The sequence below is a fragment of the Sinocyclocheilus grahami genome, unplaced genomic scaffold (genome assembly GCF_001515645.1).
Source record: "Sinocyclocheilus grahami isolate Dianchi unplaced genomic scaffold, SAMN03320097.WGS_v1.1 scaffold526.1, whole genome shotgun sequence".
NCBI lineage: Eukaryota > Metazoa > Chordata > Actinopteri > Cypriniformes > Cyprinidae > Sinocyclocheilus > Sinocyclocheilus grahami.
The window spans coordinates 803,326-818,527 of record NW_015505705.1 but is presented as its reverse complement, the minus strand read 5'-3'; the positions used below and the strand labels follow the sequence as shown (position 1 = coordinate 818,527).

Genomic DNA, 15,202 nt, shown 5'->3' with positions numbered 1-15,202 from the left:
GGCCCGCTTTGAAGATATATCCATCATCCATAAGAATTTATGACCTGGACATCTTTCTTTTTTTGTGATTTATAGCATGTGAATTTTTTTTTTGCACATTTCTCTGAGGCAATACCACCATGTTTCAGTTGTAATTGTAGATAGATATAGATAGATAATCTGGAAATAAATCAGCATAAATATTATCATCTTCATGAAAAAAAAATAAATAAAAAATCAAGAAATACAAGTGTGATTCACATTTTCATAAGATCTTCCAAAGCGCTTTGGTGACTGAAATAAATGTTCTGGTGTAGTACAGATGTTCTGTGATGCTCTTCTCCAACTAATGAAAGAGAGTTATGGCAACTGATCAACAAACAAAGCCCTGCTGACAACTAAATGCGATATAAAATGAACTTTTTATGAAAGACTCCACTGGCCAAAAGGATGTTATTGTTTGTATAATGCGTTTCGCAATAAAATTGTGTTTGTTTTCTGCCCCCCTCAGATTCATGGAGCCGATGACATCCCCAATATGATTCATAAAGACTTGTTGCTGTTTTAACCTGACTAACCTCTTCTCATATTTTTTTTCTACATGAGATTCACATTAATCATCACTCAAGAATCAGGCTGTCTGGAACATCAACAGTGTTGATTTAAGCTGTCATCCACAGGATACATCAATGTCTAGAGAAAGACAGTTTAGAAACACAGGCATTGTTTAATTTTACTCCCTGACTCGACATATTACAGTTACAAGGGATGTTACACTTGGCAATCCCTTAACCGGCTGTCCTCAGGAGTGAAGAAGTCAAGATGGACACAACATCAGAAGGCCAGTGAAGCACTAAACAGCGATGAAACCGTGAGGAGATGTGTTTATTCATAGAACTAGTCTGAAAAGACAAGCCAACTGGAGTGGTTTCTTGTGGTGCACAGCAGATGGTGAAGAACAAGCAGATCTGTTAGTAGTCCCATTCATATTGTACATCAGCTCAAGAACATCAAACTAACGACTCTCTAAAGCCACTTGTCACAGCATGGAAAATCACACGGTGCTGGTCCATGATGACCATGGAAATTGGAAAATGGAGAATACCAAAAGCCAAATATGTAAAACACTAACTTATTTGGTCACTTCCATTGTATTAGCCAGTGATATTGTGTTATGAAAGTAGCACAGTGGAATAAAGGTGTCATCATAACAGCACGCTTTTAAAACAAAGGCAATCATGTTCCATTTCCTTCTGAAGAAACATTTCCATTAGTAAGTTCATGTATAAAAAATAATGCTATGTAAATCAGTAGAAACAAATCAGTTTGACATCAAAACATCACAGTCAGTGTGGGAAAAAATATTTAAAATATTAATAATATGTTGAGCAAATGTAATTTAACAAATATTATTGTTCTGTGATATTAGACAGATATTTTAGTCTAATTTTAAGTATTTTAATATTTCAGTCTAATTCTAGGTTTACTTCGCTATCTAAATGGAGATATACTCACACCATAACATTTAGCTTTTTTAAAATAATAATATAAAAAAATGGCATCCTATATTTCAGAAAGGTATCCTATATCTTAGAACATACAAAAAGGCAGTACTTTCTGGTCATATGCTTTTGTACAATCCATAATCCCAATTTCAGCATATCGTACAAATTACACATTCTCTGGGCAAAAACAAACAAACGACTTACAGAGTTTTACAAAAGTGTTCCTAAACACCAAACCTGATATCATGAGAAAACTATTTTACAAAGGTGGCAATTTCTTATTCAGTGGGCCTTAAGCAGATTGTATAAAACATTTATGAGATTGTACAAATTCATATAAGAGGGCATTTACAAGACACCATTTTCAACTAAAAATGGTAAACTTTTTATGCGTTTGAGCCATTTATTTACATGGCATTTTGGGGGCCTGAAAACGCAAACTTTTGAAAACTGAAATTTCAGGAATACTTCATAGCCACCAAAATATGAAGATAAAAACAACACAGCTGGGGTGATGTTAGCATTTGTTCTGTTATGTTTGGACCATATTTTGCTGTCAACCTCCAAAAAAACAATAAGAAAGTGTTTCAGATATGGTGTGAAAACCACTGTTGCTCTGGCCCGAATGACTATTTCAGTTGGCATAAATGGACCTGATAGAATCAATCCTTCCTTTTTTTATTATTTTGACTTACAGCCACTTTTTACAACACTGATTTTGTTGCCACTAATATAAAGAAGATCATGAAGCTTGAGTTCTGCGGTCATTAAAAAAAAAAACTTGACAAACCAAATGTTAAGACGTTTCAAAAATTTTCATTCATATTATTTTGCTGTTAATATAATTTTGCAAAATAGAAGCATTTGAACCAAACTGTATGAATGCAATTCACAAATAATTGCAATTGAGTCATTTATACAGCACATCAATGAAATGTTGGCTTGCAGGCAAGATAATAACAAATAAAGGTACTATTTTATATGCATGAACACTGGTGCTGTTCTGAACACGTGAAAACAACATTTGTTCTCCAATTCACTTAAATTATGCTATACCCAGATGTTTGGCAAACCCTTTAGAAGTAATAATCTAGTCAGATTTCCAGGACTTGCATAGTCATGTCCATTTATTGAAACTGACCCTTTTGGCAGCATTAGCTTGTTAGCTTATAGCCCTGTCTCCTGCTGTTTCATTTGTGAAGGAAACATTCATGCCTTGTGCCATACAAAAATCATGAGTCCTAATTGTGATTTTTGGCTCTTTGTTTAAGGTAATTATGAGCAGCACTCGTACCCAGAAGTTTCAGTGAATTACACTTAAATACACATTGTTTGCTGCCAAATGGTTGCCAAAATATGGACTGTGCCAGGGGTGAATTACGGATCCATAAGTTTTTCCATCACCGTTTGTGTTGTGATTGTTTGGAGACAGTCATTTCCTGTGAACTGAGTGCAATTTGGATTCAGTTTCATCCAAACGAGTACTACATAATGGACAGCATGGATATATTTTAAAACAGGGATTACTATTGTATCTCATTCATTATCCTCACTAACAAATGCACAATAGCATTGAAGCCAAAGCATTATCTGGTTAATAGGCAATAAATAAGTCTGTACATGTTTCTAGATGTTCTTTTATTTTTTATGTTTGATTCTAAAACCTTATGAAGGATGGAAGCATCGTAAACACAGCTGCCTGTGACTAGTCCTTTTTTCTTTTTGCCTCACATAAAAGATTTATTTGCTAGGTGTGACGTTCTTGACAGTCTATCATATGTGTCCTGCATCTTTTGAAAAAGCACCCTGAAGATACTGTACATGCATGTCATCTGATCTTTTTTCTTTGTGACATGACAAGGTCATGCATACTTGTGTGTTCACAGGTGCATGGATGTACGGCTTTGAAACATGTCAAGCATGCTTATACAAAGAATCATTTAACATGCCAGGCTTTGTTGGAATTTATACTGCCTTTCAGAACATGAGCAGTGCCAATAATCACAAACCTAGACATTATATTTTAGGGCCTTGTTTCTTTATGGCTCCATTTTTGAAGGTTTGTAATTTTAGGAGTTTTGGGATCCTGAGTTCAGAAGAACTGCGCTGATGTGATTTGAAGTAAAAGGCAATCTTTTTCTTTCCAAATGTCATAAAAAGGAATGAGATCATTTTGGCACTCTATTACAATTGTTGTGAGACATTTTAAAAGGAAAGTTTGCTCAAAAATGAGAAATAATGTCATAATTTACTCACCCTAGTGTCATTTTAAACCTGTATGACTTTGACTTCCGTGGAAAACAAAAGAAGATATTTTGAAGATTTATTTTGTCCTTACAATGAAAGTCAATGGGTTTCAAAACTATTTTGGACCCTATTGACTTGAATTATATGGACAAAAAAGCACTTATATAATATAATATAATTATCATCTCTGACATATCATGTTTCATCAGATTTTCCCAAGAGACAGTTATAACAGATGACAAATGAATTCATGTCTCCTGCTTGTTATCCACCACAGACATATTCAGCACACCAAAATTTAGAACTGGTTTGCACAAATGCCATAGAAATGAAGTTCAGATCAGTTCATTTATTCTCTCAGTATGGTGCACAGCTGGGGTATTTCAGATATGATAAGATCCGTGAAGCTAAATTTCATGTCTGCTCTGTTGGAATATTTACTTCACATCTGAAATGCCTCTTATAGAGCTTAATAGAATCAGAATCAGAATCAGAATCAGAATGAGTTTTTATTGCCAGGTATGTTTACACATACGAGGAATTTGTTTTCATGACAGAAGCTCCACAGTGTAACAGAATGACAGCGACAGAACAAAAACACAGATAATAAAAAATTCCAAATAAAACACAAATCCACAAGAGACACGCGGTAGAATTACTGATTAACATGAAGTTCGCAGTCATAGAAGTCATAAGGTTAAAATCACAAAAAAATTAAACAATTGTAAAAAATTACAATTCAATTTGTATTCAAATGGCACATAAAACTAATATAGCAGTAATCCATACGTCTCGTGCTCATTATTCCAAGTCTCCAGAAGCCATACGATAGCATTGTGTGAAATTTCAGTTGTTAATAACTAAAAATAAAACAAAAAGTTTGAATGTGGTGTGCAAGCAAGAACATGTGTTTGTTTACACACGTGAGGTGTTTGTGAACTTGTTAAACACCATATAAGGAGAAAGAAGGCGGAGCATAAGAAAGGCTCTTGTGTGTATCGCCAAAGCGGTAGAGTTTAATGTGTGAGAATTTGTCATTTTGTCTAGGTGGCTCAACTCACACAACTACCATTAAAATATTGGATTAGCACTAGTGAAAATATTTCCATAACCATCTTCCAGAGAGAGAGATGCACAAGATTGAAATTACAGGAGTTTATCATAATTTTCAAAAATTAACTCCTTTAAAAAGTGTAAATGTGTTTTATGATGTAAAATAAAATACATTTTATGAGTTGATTTAACTGTTTCTGCAATAAACACTTACATGGGGAACCTGCTCCATGTGTTGCACAGGGATAGTCATGTAGTGTTGTGTGTTACAAGTCCCTCTTCACAACTCTTTTCTTGTTAAATTTGATCTCTAAGAACTTGCACAGAGCTTCCAGTGAATGGCTGTAAGCCAGTGTACATCAAGAGTGTTCCTTGGCTGTCAAATCAATGAGAACAGTTCTTGACATGAAAGTCACAAGAGAGTACGTTTTCCTCTGAATTTGGGCCTTTTGGCCTCCAGTGTTGAGTACAAACAGCAAGGTACAGCAAGCTGCACTCCATCAGTCATTTTTACAGCTTTGTGTAAGACTATGCAGAGCAATAAGTCTTACACATTTGTGTTATTGACCTTACAGCCATTGATTCGCTCCACACTCTACTACTACTACACAATAAACTTCCTGATGTGCCCATCATGGTTACATGTTTTGGTATGAGAAAACAGTAGGGGCGTTTTAACATACTTTTATGGCAATTTGTGTCTGTTTTGCATTTTGGTAAATTGGTTGCCAAATTTATGGTATGTTTACACAACAATGATGTACTAAACACTGCGTTTTTGAAAAGTTTTGCATACAGAAGAAAATGTGCACACGGATCACATGGATCCCTGAAAACAACTAAAAATGCTGTATGCTGGTCTTGTAGTTGGCAATGCTACTTTAGTAAAGAAACATTACAAGCCTGTGCATATACCTAGACTGAGCTTATAATAAGCTTGCGTATGAAGTCACTGTTTTCACAAATCACAAATTCAAAAAAACATTTTTGTAGTTTACATGGAGACAACGGTATCATTTCAGTTTTCAAAAGTTTGCGTTTTCAGGCCCCCAAAATGCCATGTAAATAAATGGCTCAAACGCATAAAAAGTTTACCATTTTTAGTTGAAAATGGTGTCTTGTAAATGCCCTCTTATATGAATTTGTACAATCTCATAAATGTTTTATACAATCTGCTTAAGGCCCACTGAATAAGAAATTGCCACCTTTGTAAAATAGTTTTCTCATGATATCAGGTTTGGTGTTTAGAAACACTTTTGTAAAACTCTCATGCAAGGGTTTTCTTCCATTATTCATTTAAGAGAGATATTTTGATAAGGTATATGCATCAAAATACATTAAACATACAGGGGTGTTTCTTTAGCTATATAAGCACTTTCTGTCTTTTGTTAATTTTTTAAAATAAAATAAAAACTTTCAATTTCTGTCATAATTTGTGTAAAAATTGATAGAAATCATTTTAATTAAAAACATGTATACATACAGTACACATTTCTATAGTGGATTTACATGTTTTAAGAAAAAAGGTGAAACATGTTTATAACCCAGGACAGCCCACAGAAACATCCATATTCACCTATACACTTTGTGCTAACAAGGTGACAGCTGTAATGTGCATTTTTAAGCAAGAAAAAAATTCAAGACCATAATAACATTCAGTGACAGCAAGAAGTAGAAGTACAGTTATTTACTTGTGTTTAAAAGGTCTGAAGCCCTATTATGAAACAGACCACAGCCGCTTCAGTATGATTTATGACTCGTTTGCTCTCGTAAAAACTCCTAATCCCAGCAATCATCCCCACGTGCAGGGATGTTTTGGCAGAGTCTTTGTGCACCGCTTGAGAGTCTTTCCTCCTCACAGCCTGTTCTTCCAGTGGATCTGTCACAACTGATAGAAGTCCAAATCAGACAGACAGTAGATAGATAGATAGATAGATAGATAGATAGATAGATAGATAGATAGATAGATAGATAGATAGATAGATTTTTTAATGATCATCTCTGGTGTTTTATTACTTAAATTCCTATATTCAAACAGCAATGCAGTAAAAACAGTGTTTCTTCAGTTCTCTAGCCAATGGCACAGCAGATGTACTTTTGACTTTCTCTGTTGGAGTCCATCTCTCAATACTGAAGCCGTCTAATGAAGAAGCTCCTGAACCCTGCAGGCATATCATTCATCACCCCACAAATCACTGTAAAACTACATGCTTACAGCCATGATGACTTTATGTCACATAAATGACTGGAATCAGGGACAGCATCTTGTTACACAGAAGGTGCTTCTCAGCTTCGCCTTCACTGCCATTACTTGCCTCCAAGTTAAGTTAGATAATATAATGTGGTCTTTGTGGTTCATTCAGAATATTTATAGAAATTACACTCAATTACAGGAATTCATAGTGAATAGAAAATAATATAGGCTACTCATAATCGCTAGTGTAAATGTTTTTGTTTTAATGTGTAATAATAATATTTTGTATAATAAAATAATTTTTACATTTTATTTGTATTACAGTAAATAATATTAAATATAAAATATTTTAGTAATACTATTCTATTTTATAATAATTTGTAAAAAAATATTTTGACTGGTCTGCAACAGCAACACTGACTCTACAATGGTGTGAGTCTGGGGTGGAGCTATTCTTTTTTGACCAATGGCAGGCAGGGGGAGTGTCTTTGGAAAATCCTGTTTAGAAACAGTGCTTCTTTTTGCAGTTCCATTCGTAATGGACTGTTTTATAAGATTATCCAGATCTGATTGGATTCTGGACTGTAACTATTGTATTGTACTCAAGCAAGTTTCTCCTAAGTCATCTCTCCAAACATGAGAAATCATGTTTACTCTGCAAAAATGTCCCCATGCTAAAGCACACGCATGAAGAATAATAGAACAAATGTGTGAATCTGCAAGTTCAGCCACAATACACAAGACTTTCTCTGTAGCAGATGTGTGGAGAAAGAAATGGCCTTTAATCTTGTCCTTATGCTGTAAGTGCAAGTCAGTTGTTGTTGGCTCACTGAAGATGAACTGAGATCCAATAGCATGACATTTCCACAAAGAACTGCTAAAGGAGATAGGCTGAAAGCTGGTAATAAGGTTACATAGAAATCACTAATATAAATAATAGCAATGGCAAAAAAGCAATGCAGGTTTACTTGCTGTTCCATAATGTAAATATCAACTTGAATATTAATGTTACATATTAAGTAGATTAAAGTCAAAGTGATTTTCATTACTCACAGATCTTTCGCCTGCTCTAATATTGCTGAGGAATGAAAAGGTTCAATGGATGTTTTCAAAACGTATGAGAACAAGGTAATGATTAATTGCCATTGAGTGTTATTTTAGTATCATTGAGATAAGCAGTTTTTATGAATATTTAGAATTTTTAAATTTTTTAGTTAAAATGTTGTTTTGTTAGTTTTTTATTACTTTTTATTTCAGTTGTATTTATTTTAGTATATAAAAAGATGGACTATGAAAGTGTGAAACTAGAAATAAAATACATTTGAGATTTTTATTTTATTTCCATTAACATTTTATTTATAGTGACAGAAATGTTTCTTTATGATTTTAGTTTTAGTGGATCATTTGGATAAATATTTGGTATGATTTAGCAGCTTCCACTTTAGATCAGTGCAAATAATGGACAGATTGGATGATAGTGTGTCGCATTCAGTTTGAAGAGTGTATATACACTATCTAAAACAACTTGTTTATCTTCCCAATGAAATCTGGGGATTCAGATTGTCTATATTAAGGAGCAAAGCTTTACTCCTTTCAAACACGAATACATCCATATGTCTTTATGTAAGGGCATGCATGCTGCTACATAATCCCCTACGTCAACGTACGCATTTCTTTGTTTTGGCATTCACTTCATGCAGTTTCTGACATGCTATTTATTTGAAAGCAAGAACATAAAGGGATTAACATTTTTAGCTCGTACTAAACTCAAGATGAATAGCAAATTGATAGCAGAATGTTTGGAGACTGAGAATCAGTAAATTCAAAGGTGACTTTGTTCTTACAGCGGTTGGTGATGACTATTATCATTAGGCTCATCATTAGCAGTCAATGGCATCATATTCATGAAGTATATGATGAGAATGACTGCTAATGATGGGCCTAAAAGTCACAGTGCAATGTCCCAGGACAGTTCACACTGCTGTTCAGTATTTTATATGATTCATCTGAAATAGTTGCACCACAGATTAAACAAAAAAAAACAAAAAACGTTTTTTGGAGATAAACAGTATAATCACAAGGTGCTATAAGCAGAAAATATTTAATTTTATTATTTAACTGCATTGAAGCTTATTTCAATGTGATGATTTGAATTTCTACAATTAAAAATCATTGAAAAAAATGTAGACGTGAACAAATTCCTAAAAAATGAACAGAAAATTAGAAACAGATGGAAAGTTACAAGCTGCATAATTTAAAGTGAACTCAACAGCCAAAGCTTTGCTGATCCTTAAACGCATTATAAAACGCATTCATGTCTATGAATGCAAGCACCACAAAATATCATGTGCACGACAAGCTCAATGTCAAGGCTCATACAGTATATATATTTAAAAAAGAACAATATAAACAGCTTAAAAAACAAACAAAAATGACCAATGTCTCTCTTTATAACTACCACCATTTCAAGAACCCCTTGAAGTGGGGTGTGTGCCACACAGATCCAAGATATTACTGCGTTGGTTTCTAATGTGTAAACATTCAATGCGGTTTGTAGTAAAAGTGTATTTGCAGGACAAACACACTGTTCGACAACACTGTCTTTCACTTTAGCTGGATCTTCAGGTACAGTGAGCCTCCATTCATCTCACTGTCTGGGTCTGGAGTGATGCCTGACCAGTCTCACTCTTCGCCTTGATCCTGTGTTTCAGTCCACAAACACACACATATAAACAAAGCTGATATAAACTACACATCTATGGTTAATTTTCCTCTTTGTATTATAAAGGTCTGGATTATGGTAAAGTTGGGTGTGAAGACAAAAGGTGCTATAGTTGTACTATACATGTTTTAAATCTCAATTGATATAAAAAAAATAGCAATAAAATTACTTTAAGAACACATCAAATGTAAATGAGCTGAAACACATACCTTGTGGTTGTCTGATGGCAGCTCGTTTTTTAGAACGGCCCTCTGAGATGAAAAATAACTCAATTAAACCTTGGGCATTAGATCCATCCTCATATTATGCACACAGAATTATGAAGCCACTAACCCTTGATGATTCTGGTGATTCTCTCTGATTCTGATACGAGGAGGTCTGGACTGTCCTTGAAAGATACAATCTTTGAGAAATCTGGTCCTAAAAGAATAAAAAAGAAATACAAAAAAATGAAAAAAGAAAGAAATTCAGCATGTATGCACATTTTTATATAATATTAAAGCAGATATGATCAGATATTTGATTTTTAAATATGATTTTTGTAATTATAATTAAAGTAGCTGAAACCAAATCAATCAATCAATCAATAAATCAATAATTGTATGCATAAAACTGTATAATGTACAGTAAGAAAAATTGATATTCATTTTTTTTAATTATTCGTGTTTTTGAAGATTGTAAAAATAGGTGAAATTATGCACAAATACAAATACAAACACACACACACACACACACACACACATACATCTCTAGAATCAGAAGTGTAAAATCATTTCTTACCTTCAATGATCTGCGGTTCTGGTTGAATCACTCTGGTAATAGTGGTTTCCCCTGGTGCAACTTTGAGCACAAAAAGATGAACATTTGATTTGGTCTGAAAATTTTAAGCAAATCATATCACTATTTGATATATTGAGTCTCACTTTCAATGATCTGAGGGTCTTTCTTAATTACTCTGGTCAAAGTGGTGAGCCCTGGTTCAGCTTCAAGCAAAAAGAGAAGTCAGAAATGTCAGTGACACAAATATCTGAGCAAAACTTAACTCACATCATATCATCATTTGATTTATTAGGTCTTACTTTCAACAACCTGGACCCCTGGTTTGATTACTTTAGTTATAGTGGTGATCCCCGGTCCACCTTTGAGAACAGGGAGACATGAGAACAATAGATGAACAAAGCTCTGGTTCAAAGTCAAACCAGCCCTAAGCCAAATCAGTGAGTAATAGTCAATAATGAAAGCCTTAATCTGACTTTAGCTGTGCTGCTTAAAGGTTCTAAAACTGATTCTTTCTTTTAGCTGAATCATAAGTGCCATCTTGCCAAGAATGAATCAAAACCATAGAGTATGGACTTAAATCAAGAACATCTGCAATAGAGCCATGTGTGTGAGCCATGGGAAAACCAACGGGGCTTTATTCTGTTACGTAACTAGAGATTGTAATCCATGGGCATAAAATTAGATGGACAAAAAAACATTAAACATTACTAAACAAGGACGAATCACCACGTTCACAGCTGCTCTCAATAAAAATGTCAAGCTCTTTAGGAAGCTACAAAAGAGAGATCCCAAAGCCCTTCAAAATCATAAATCAAATTAATGTTTGAATCAATGGCATAAAAAACAGTACAGAAAAGAACATGATCATTGCATATGCCAAGGATTATGGGTAAAAGTGTTTGGCAGAAGAGAAAGATATATCTGAAAAAATGTGTGCTAAAGGGGAAGATTTAAGAACAGTCTCTTGGATCAAATGTAAATGGCTCCCCAATTCAATGTCAATGAGTTTGATCAATCTTTATATACAATTGTATCCAAGTCAGTGTTGTTGTTGTCAACTAAAACTATTGAAACTGGTTTTCATTAACTGAAATAAAGCTGAAATAAAATAAACTATAAATGAATTAGATGAAGCTTAAAATTAAAAAAACTTGAGTGAAAATTTTAAATGCCTTTGCAACAATCTAAAATAAAATAAGTTAAAAGCACTAAAACCGAAATAAAAATAAAAAGCTAAACTAAAATAGAAAAGCACATAACAAAATTACTAAAACTTAAACTAAATTAAAATGAATTTCAAATTTAAAAAATACTTTAATAATATATAAATAATATTAAAATAACACTAAAATAGAGTATACAATGCAGTAAATGTCAGATAAAGGACATATTTTTTATCATTTCAGCAGCAGTGAGGCTTGGATATAGGCATTTATTGTTAATATGTCAACTATAACTCTCTTGGACCAACCTCCCTGAGTGATTGCATCAGTGATTTGTTTGATATCTTCCTCCTGGAGGATGCGTACGTCACCACCTTGAAACGTCTGCACCTTGGTTATATCTACAACACATGGACACACAAGGTTTTAATGTTTTATCAGACAGAATATCAAAAACTACTTTGTTTATAGCCATTCAGAACTAAACTGTATTGGTAACTTGTCTATTTTCTTTTGAGAACAGACTTGAACATGCTGAGTGTCTCTTTCTAATCCAGTTCTTACTGTTCTAGAATCAGTTTTCAAATGTTTGATAAAAACAATGGACATTTTAACCCTTGGCAGCTTGGACAAATAATTATGTATATAGTAATCCACTATACAATTTATAACTACAAAACCAAATCAAGCTGTTAAAATTAATGACCTTCACCCATGAGTCTCTTGATCTCTCCCTCAGTGTCAATTTCACCATCAGATGATGCACTGTGAGCTGAGCAAAAAAGCAATAAATAAATAACAAGTTACAAAAAAAAAAACTGTGGCATGTTATTTTAAAATTAACCTTGCTACTTAAAGGAATGGTTCACCCAACAATGAAAATCACTTGCTCACCAATGGATTCTCTGCAGTGAATGGGTGCTGTCAGAATGAGGGTTCAAACTGCTGATATAAACATAATGATCCACATGACTCCAGTCCATCAATTAATGTATTGTGAAGTAAAAAGCTGTGTGATTGTAAGAAACAAATCCATCATTAAGACTTTTTAACTTCGGTCACTTCTGTCCAAAATACAGTCCATAAAAGTGCTATATAATAATTATTCGGTGAAAAGTCCATCCTCTGTTGTCCTCTCATATCAAAATCCACCAGTTTAGAACTGTTTTGGACTGATTTCAGTTGCAAATGGTGGATATTTCTGAGCATATTTCTCTCCTGATTCAGACAAGACATCTTTTTCCACTAGAGAAAGTATGGACAGAGATTTAATGATGAATTTGTTTATTACAAACATTCAGCTTTTCACTTCACAAGACGTGAATTAATAGACTGGAGTCGTGTTGATTATTTTTGGATTTCTTTTGTGATGTTTTAATCACAAAACTGTTTTTATTCTCACTCTGATGGCACTCATTTATGTGTAGAAGATCCTTTGTGGAGCAACTGATCTAATGCTAAATTTCTCCAAATTTGTTCCAATGAAGCAACACCCTCAGGCCATCCATGAAGTGAATGAGTTTGAATAAATTTTCAGCCAATTTTCATATTTGAGTGAACTTTTCCTTTCATTTAATCAAGTTGGTATACAAACTTTCAGTGAGCCTTGTGATCTTTGTAACGGATGGCTTCCCTTCAATAACTTTGGTGATGCCTGGATCTCTTTCAGTCACTTGTGTAACTTTGGTGATGCTCGGATCTCCACCAATCACTCGTGTAACTTTGGTGACGCTTGGATCTCTTTCAGTCACTTGTGTAACTTTGGTGACACTCGGATCTCCACCAATCACTTGTGTAACTTTGGTGACACTCGGATCTCTTTCAGTCACTTGTGTAACTTTGGTGATGCTCGGCTCTCCACCAATCACTCGCGTAACTTTGGTGATGCTTGGATCTCTTTCAGTCACTTGTGTAACTTTGGTGACACTCGGATCTCCACCAATCACTCGTGTAACTTTGGTGACACTCGGATCTTCACCATTCACTCGTGTAACTTTGGTGACGCTTGGATCTCTTTCAGTCACTTGTATAACTTTGGTGACACTCGGATCTCCACCAATCACTCGTGTAACTTTGGGGATGCTTGGATCTCTTTCAGTCACTTGTGTAACTTTGGTGACACTCGGATCTCCACCATTCACTTGTGTAACTTTGGTGACGCTTGGATCTCTTTCAGTCACTTGTGTAACTTTGGTGACACTCGGATCTCCACCAATCACTCGCGTAACTTTGGTGACGCTTGGATCTCTTTCAGTCACTTGTGTAACTTTGGTGACACTCGGATCTCCACCAATCACTCGTGTAACTTTGGTGACGCTTGGACCTCTTTCAGTCACTTGTGTAACTTTGGTGACTCTCAGATCTCCACCAATCACGCGTGTAACTTTGGTGATGCTTGGTTCTCCAATCACCACCTTGACTTCGGGACCTGAGGGAAAGGTAAAGATCCCGTCAGGAGGCATGTCAAGACCATGACATTTCCAATAATCAGTATTTGTGAGAAATAAATTATTTAGAGACATTTTTCTTTTCTTTGCATAAATATGGCTGTCTTTTTAGGTACTATTATGCTGATTAAATTAGAGTTAGTTTTACTTCCAATGTTTTTGAATGTCTGTTGTGCCATTTCTCCTTGCTGCTTTTACTGATATGAATCACAAGTAAATGATCAAAGATGAGAATGGGAGTCTAAACCAATCATTAATAGTCACTGGTGCTGTCAGAACTGTTAATGAACACCAGGCCGGCCTTTCTTTGTAGACAAGAGGTGCCCTTGAGCAAGGCACCGAACCCCCAACTGCTCCCCGGGCGCCGCAGCATAAATGGCTGCCCACTGCTCCGGGTGTGTGTTCACGGTTTGTGTGTGTTCACTGCTGTGTGTGTGCACTTAGGATGGGATAAATGCAGACCACTAATTCCTAGTATGGGTCACCATACTTGGCCACATGTCATGTCACTCACTCACTCAATGCAACGGGGCTCACGCTTCATGCTACTGCTGGATTCATAAAACATAAATTAGTATATTCTGCCAAAGATGAGCTGAGACAACTGGCTGCGGATCAGGATCGTGAGGTTTTTGATTGCAGGCTCAGCTCAAAAGGTACTTTGTGTTTTATGATGGAATTCAAACACAGTGTGAACAGAATGTATATAAGAAACAACTGTACAAAATAAAAGATAACATTACAGACAATAAGCCAAACTAGGGATCGAAGAAGTAGGTAACTGCAATTGAATCATTTTTGTTTAGTTCATAGGTACTGATAATGCTAATAATTAAAACAGTTGAGCTATTTTTTTGTGGAAACTGATTTTTTGGGGGGATTCTTTGATATAGACAGAAATTTTGAAAGAGCAGCATATATCTGAAATAGTAATCTTTTCTAACATTATTAATGTCATTGCTGTCTTTTTAAAAATCATTTTAATGTGTACCTGCAGAATATCAAGAATTAATTTCTTTAAAAAAATATCCTCAAACTTCTGAATGGTTATTATACACACACACACACACACACACACACACACACACACACACACACACACACACACACAC

At 34.8% G+C, this 15,202-nt stretch overlaps 1 protein-coding gene across 3 annotated transcripts in view; it reads right to left on the bottom strand.

Annotated features, from left to right (window-relative positions):
- Positions 1 to 9,069: 9,069 nt before the first annotated feature.
- The window catches only part of LOC107555184 (periostin-like), a 34,130-nt gene continuing 27,997 nt past the window's right edge, over positions 9,070 to 15,202 (bottom strand). Inside the window, exons 18-26 of one of the 3 annotated variants that reach the window (XM_016237902.1) lie at positions 13,238 to 14,071; positions 12,356 to 12,415; positions 11,952 to 12,044; positions 10,780 to 10,839; positions 10,624 to 10,683; positions 10,481 to 10,540; positions 10,034 to 10,120; positions 9,910 to 9,951; positions 9,070 to 9,678 (exon numbers count right to left, since the gene is read on the bottom strand). In XM_016237902.1, coding sequence (XP_016093388.1) covers positions 9,626 to 9,678; positions 9,910 to 9,951; positions 10,034 to 10,120; positions 10,481 to 10,540; positions 10,624 to 10,683; positions 10,780 to 10,839; positions 11,952 to 12,044; positions 12,356 to 12,415; positions 13,238 to 14,071 — 1,349 coding nt within the window. In that variant the 3' untranslated portion in view covers positions 9,070 to 9,625. Of the gene's footprint in view, positions 9,679 to 9,909; positions 9,952 to 10,033; positions 10,121 to 10,480; positions 10,541 to 10,623; positions 10,684 to 10,779; positions 10,840 to 11,951; positions 12,045 to 12,349; positions 12,416 to 13,237; positions 14,072 to 15,202 lie in introns of all 3 variants that reach the window. The other 2 variants (XM_016237901.1, XM_016237903.1) reach the window with 2 other exon arrangements.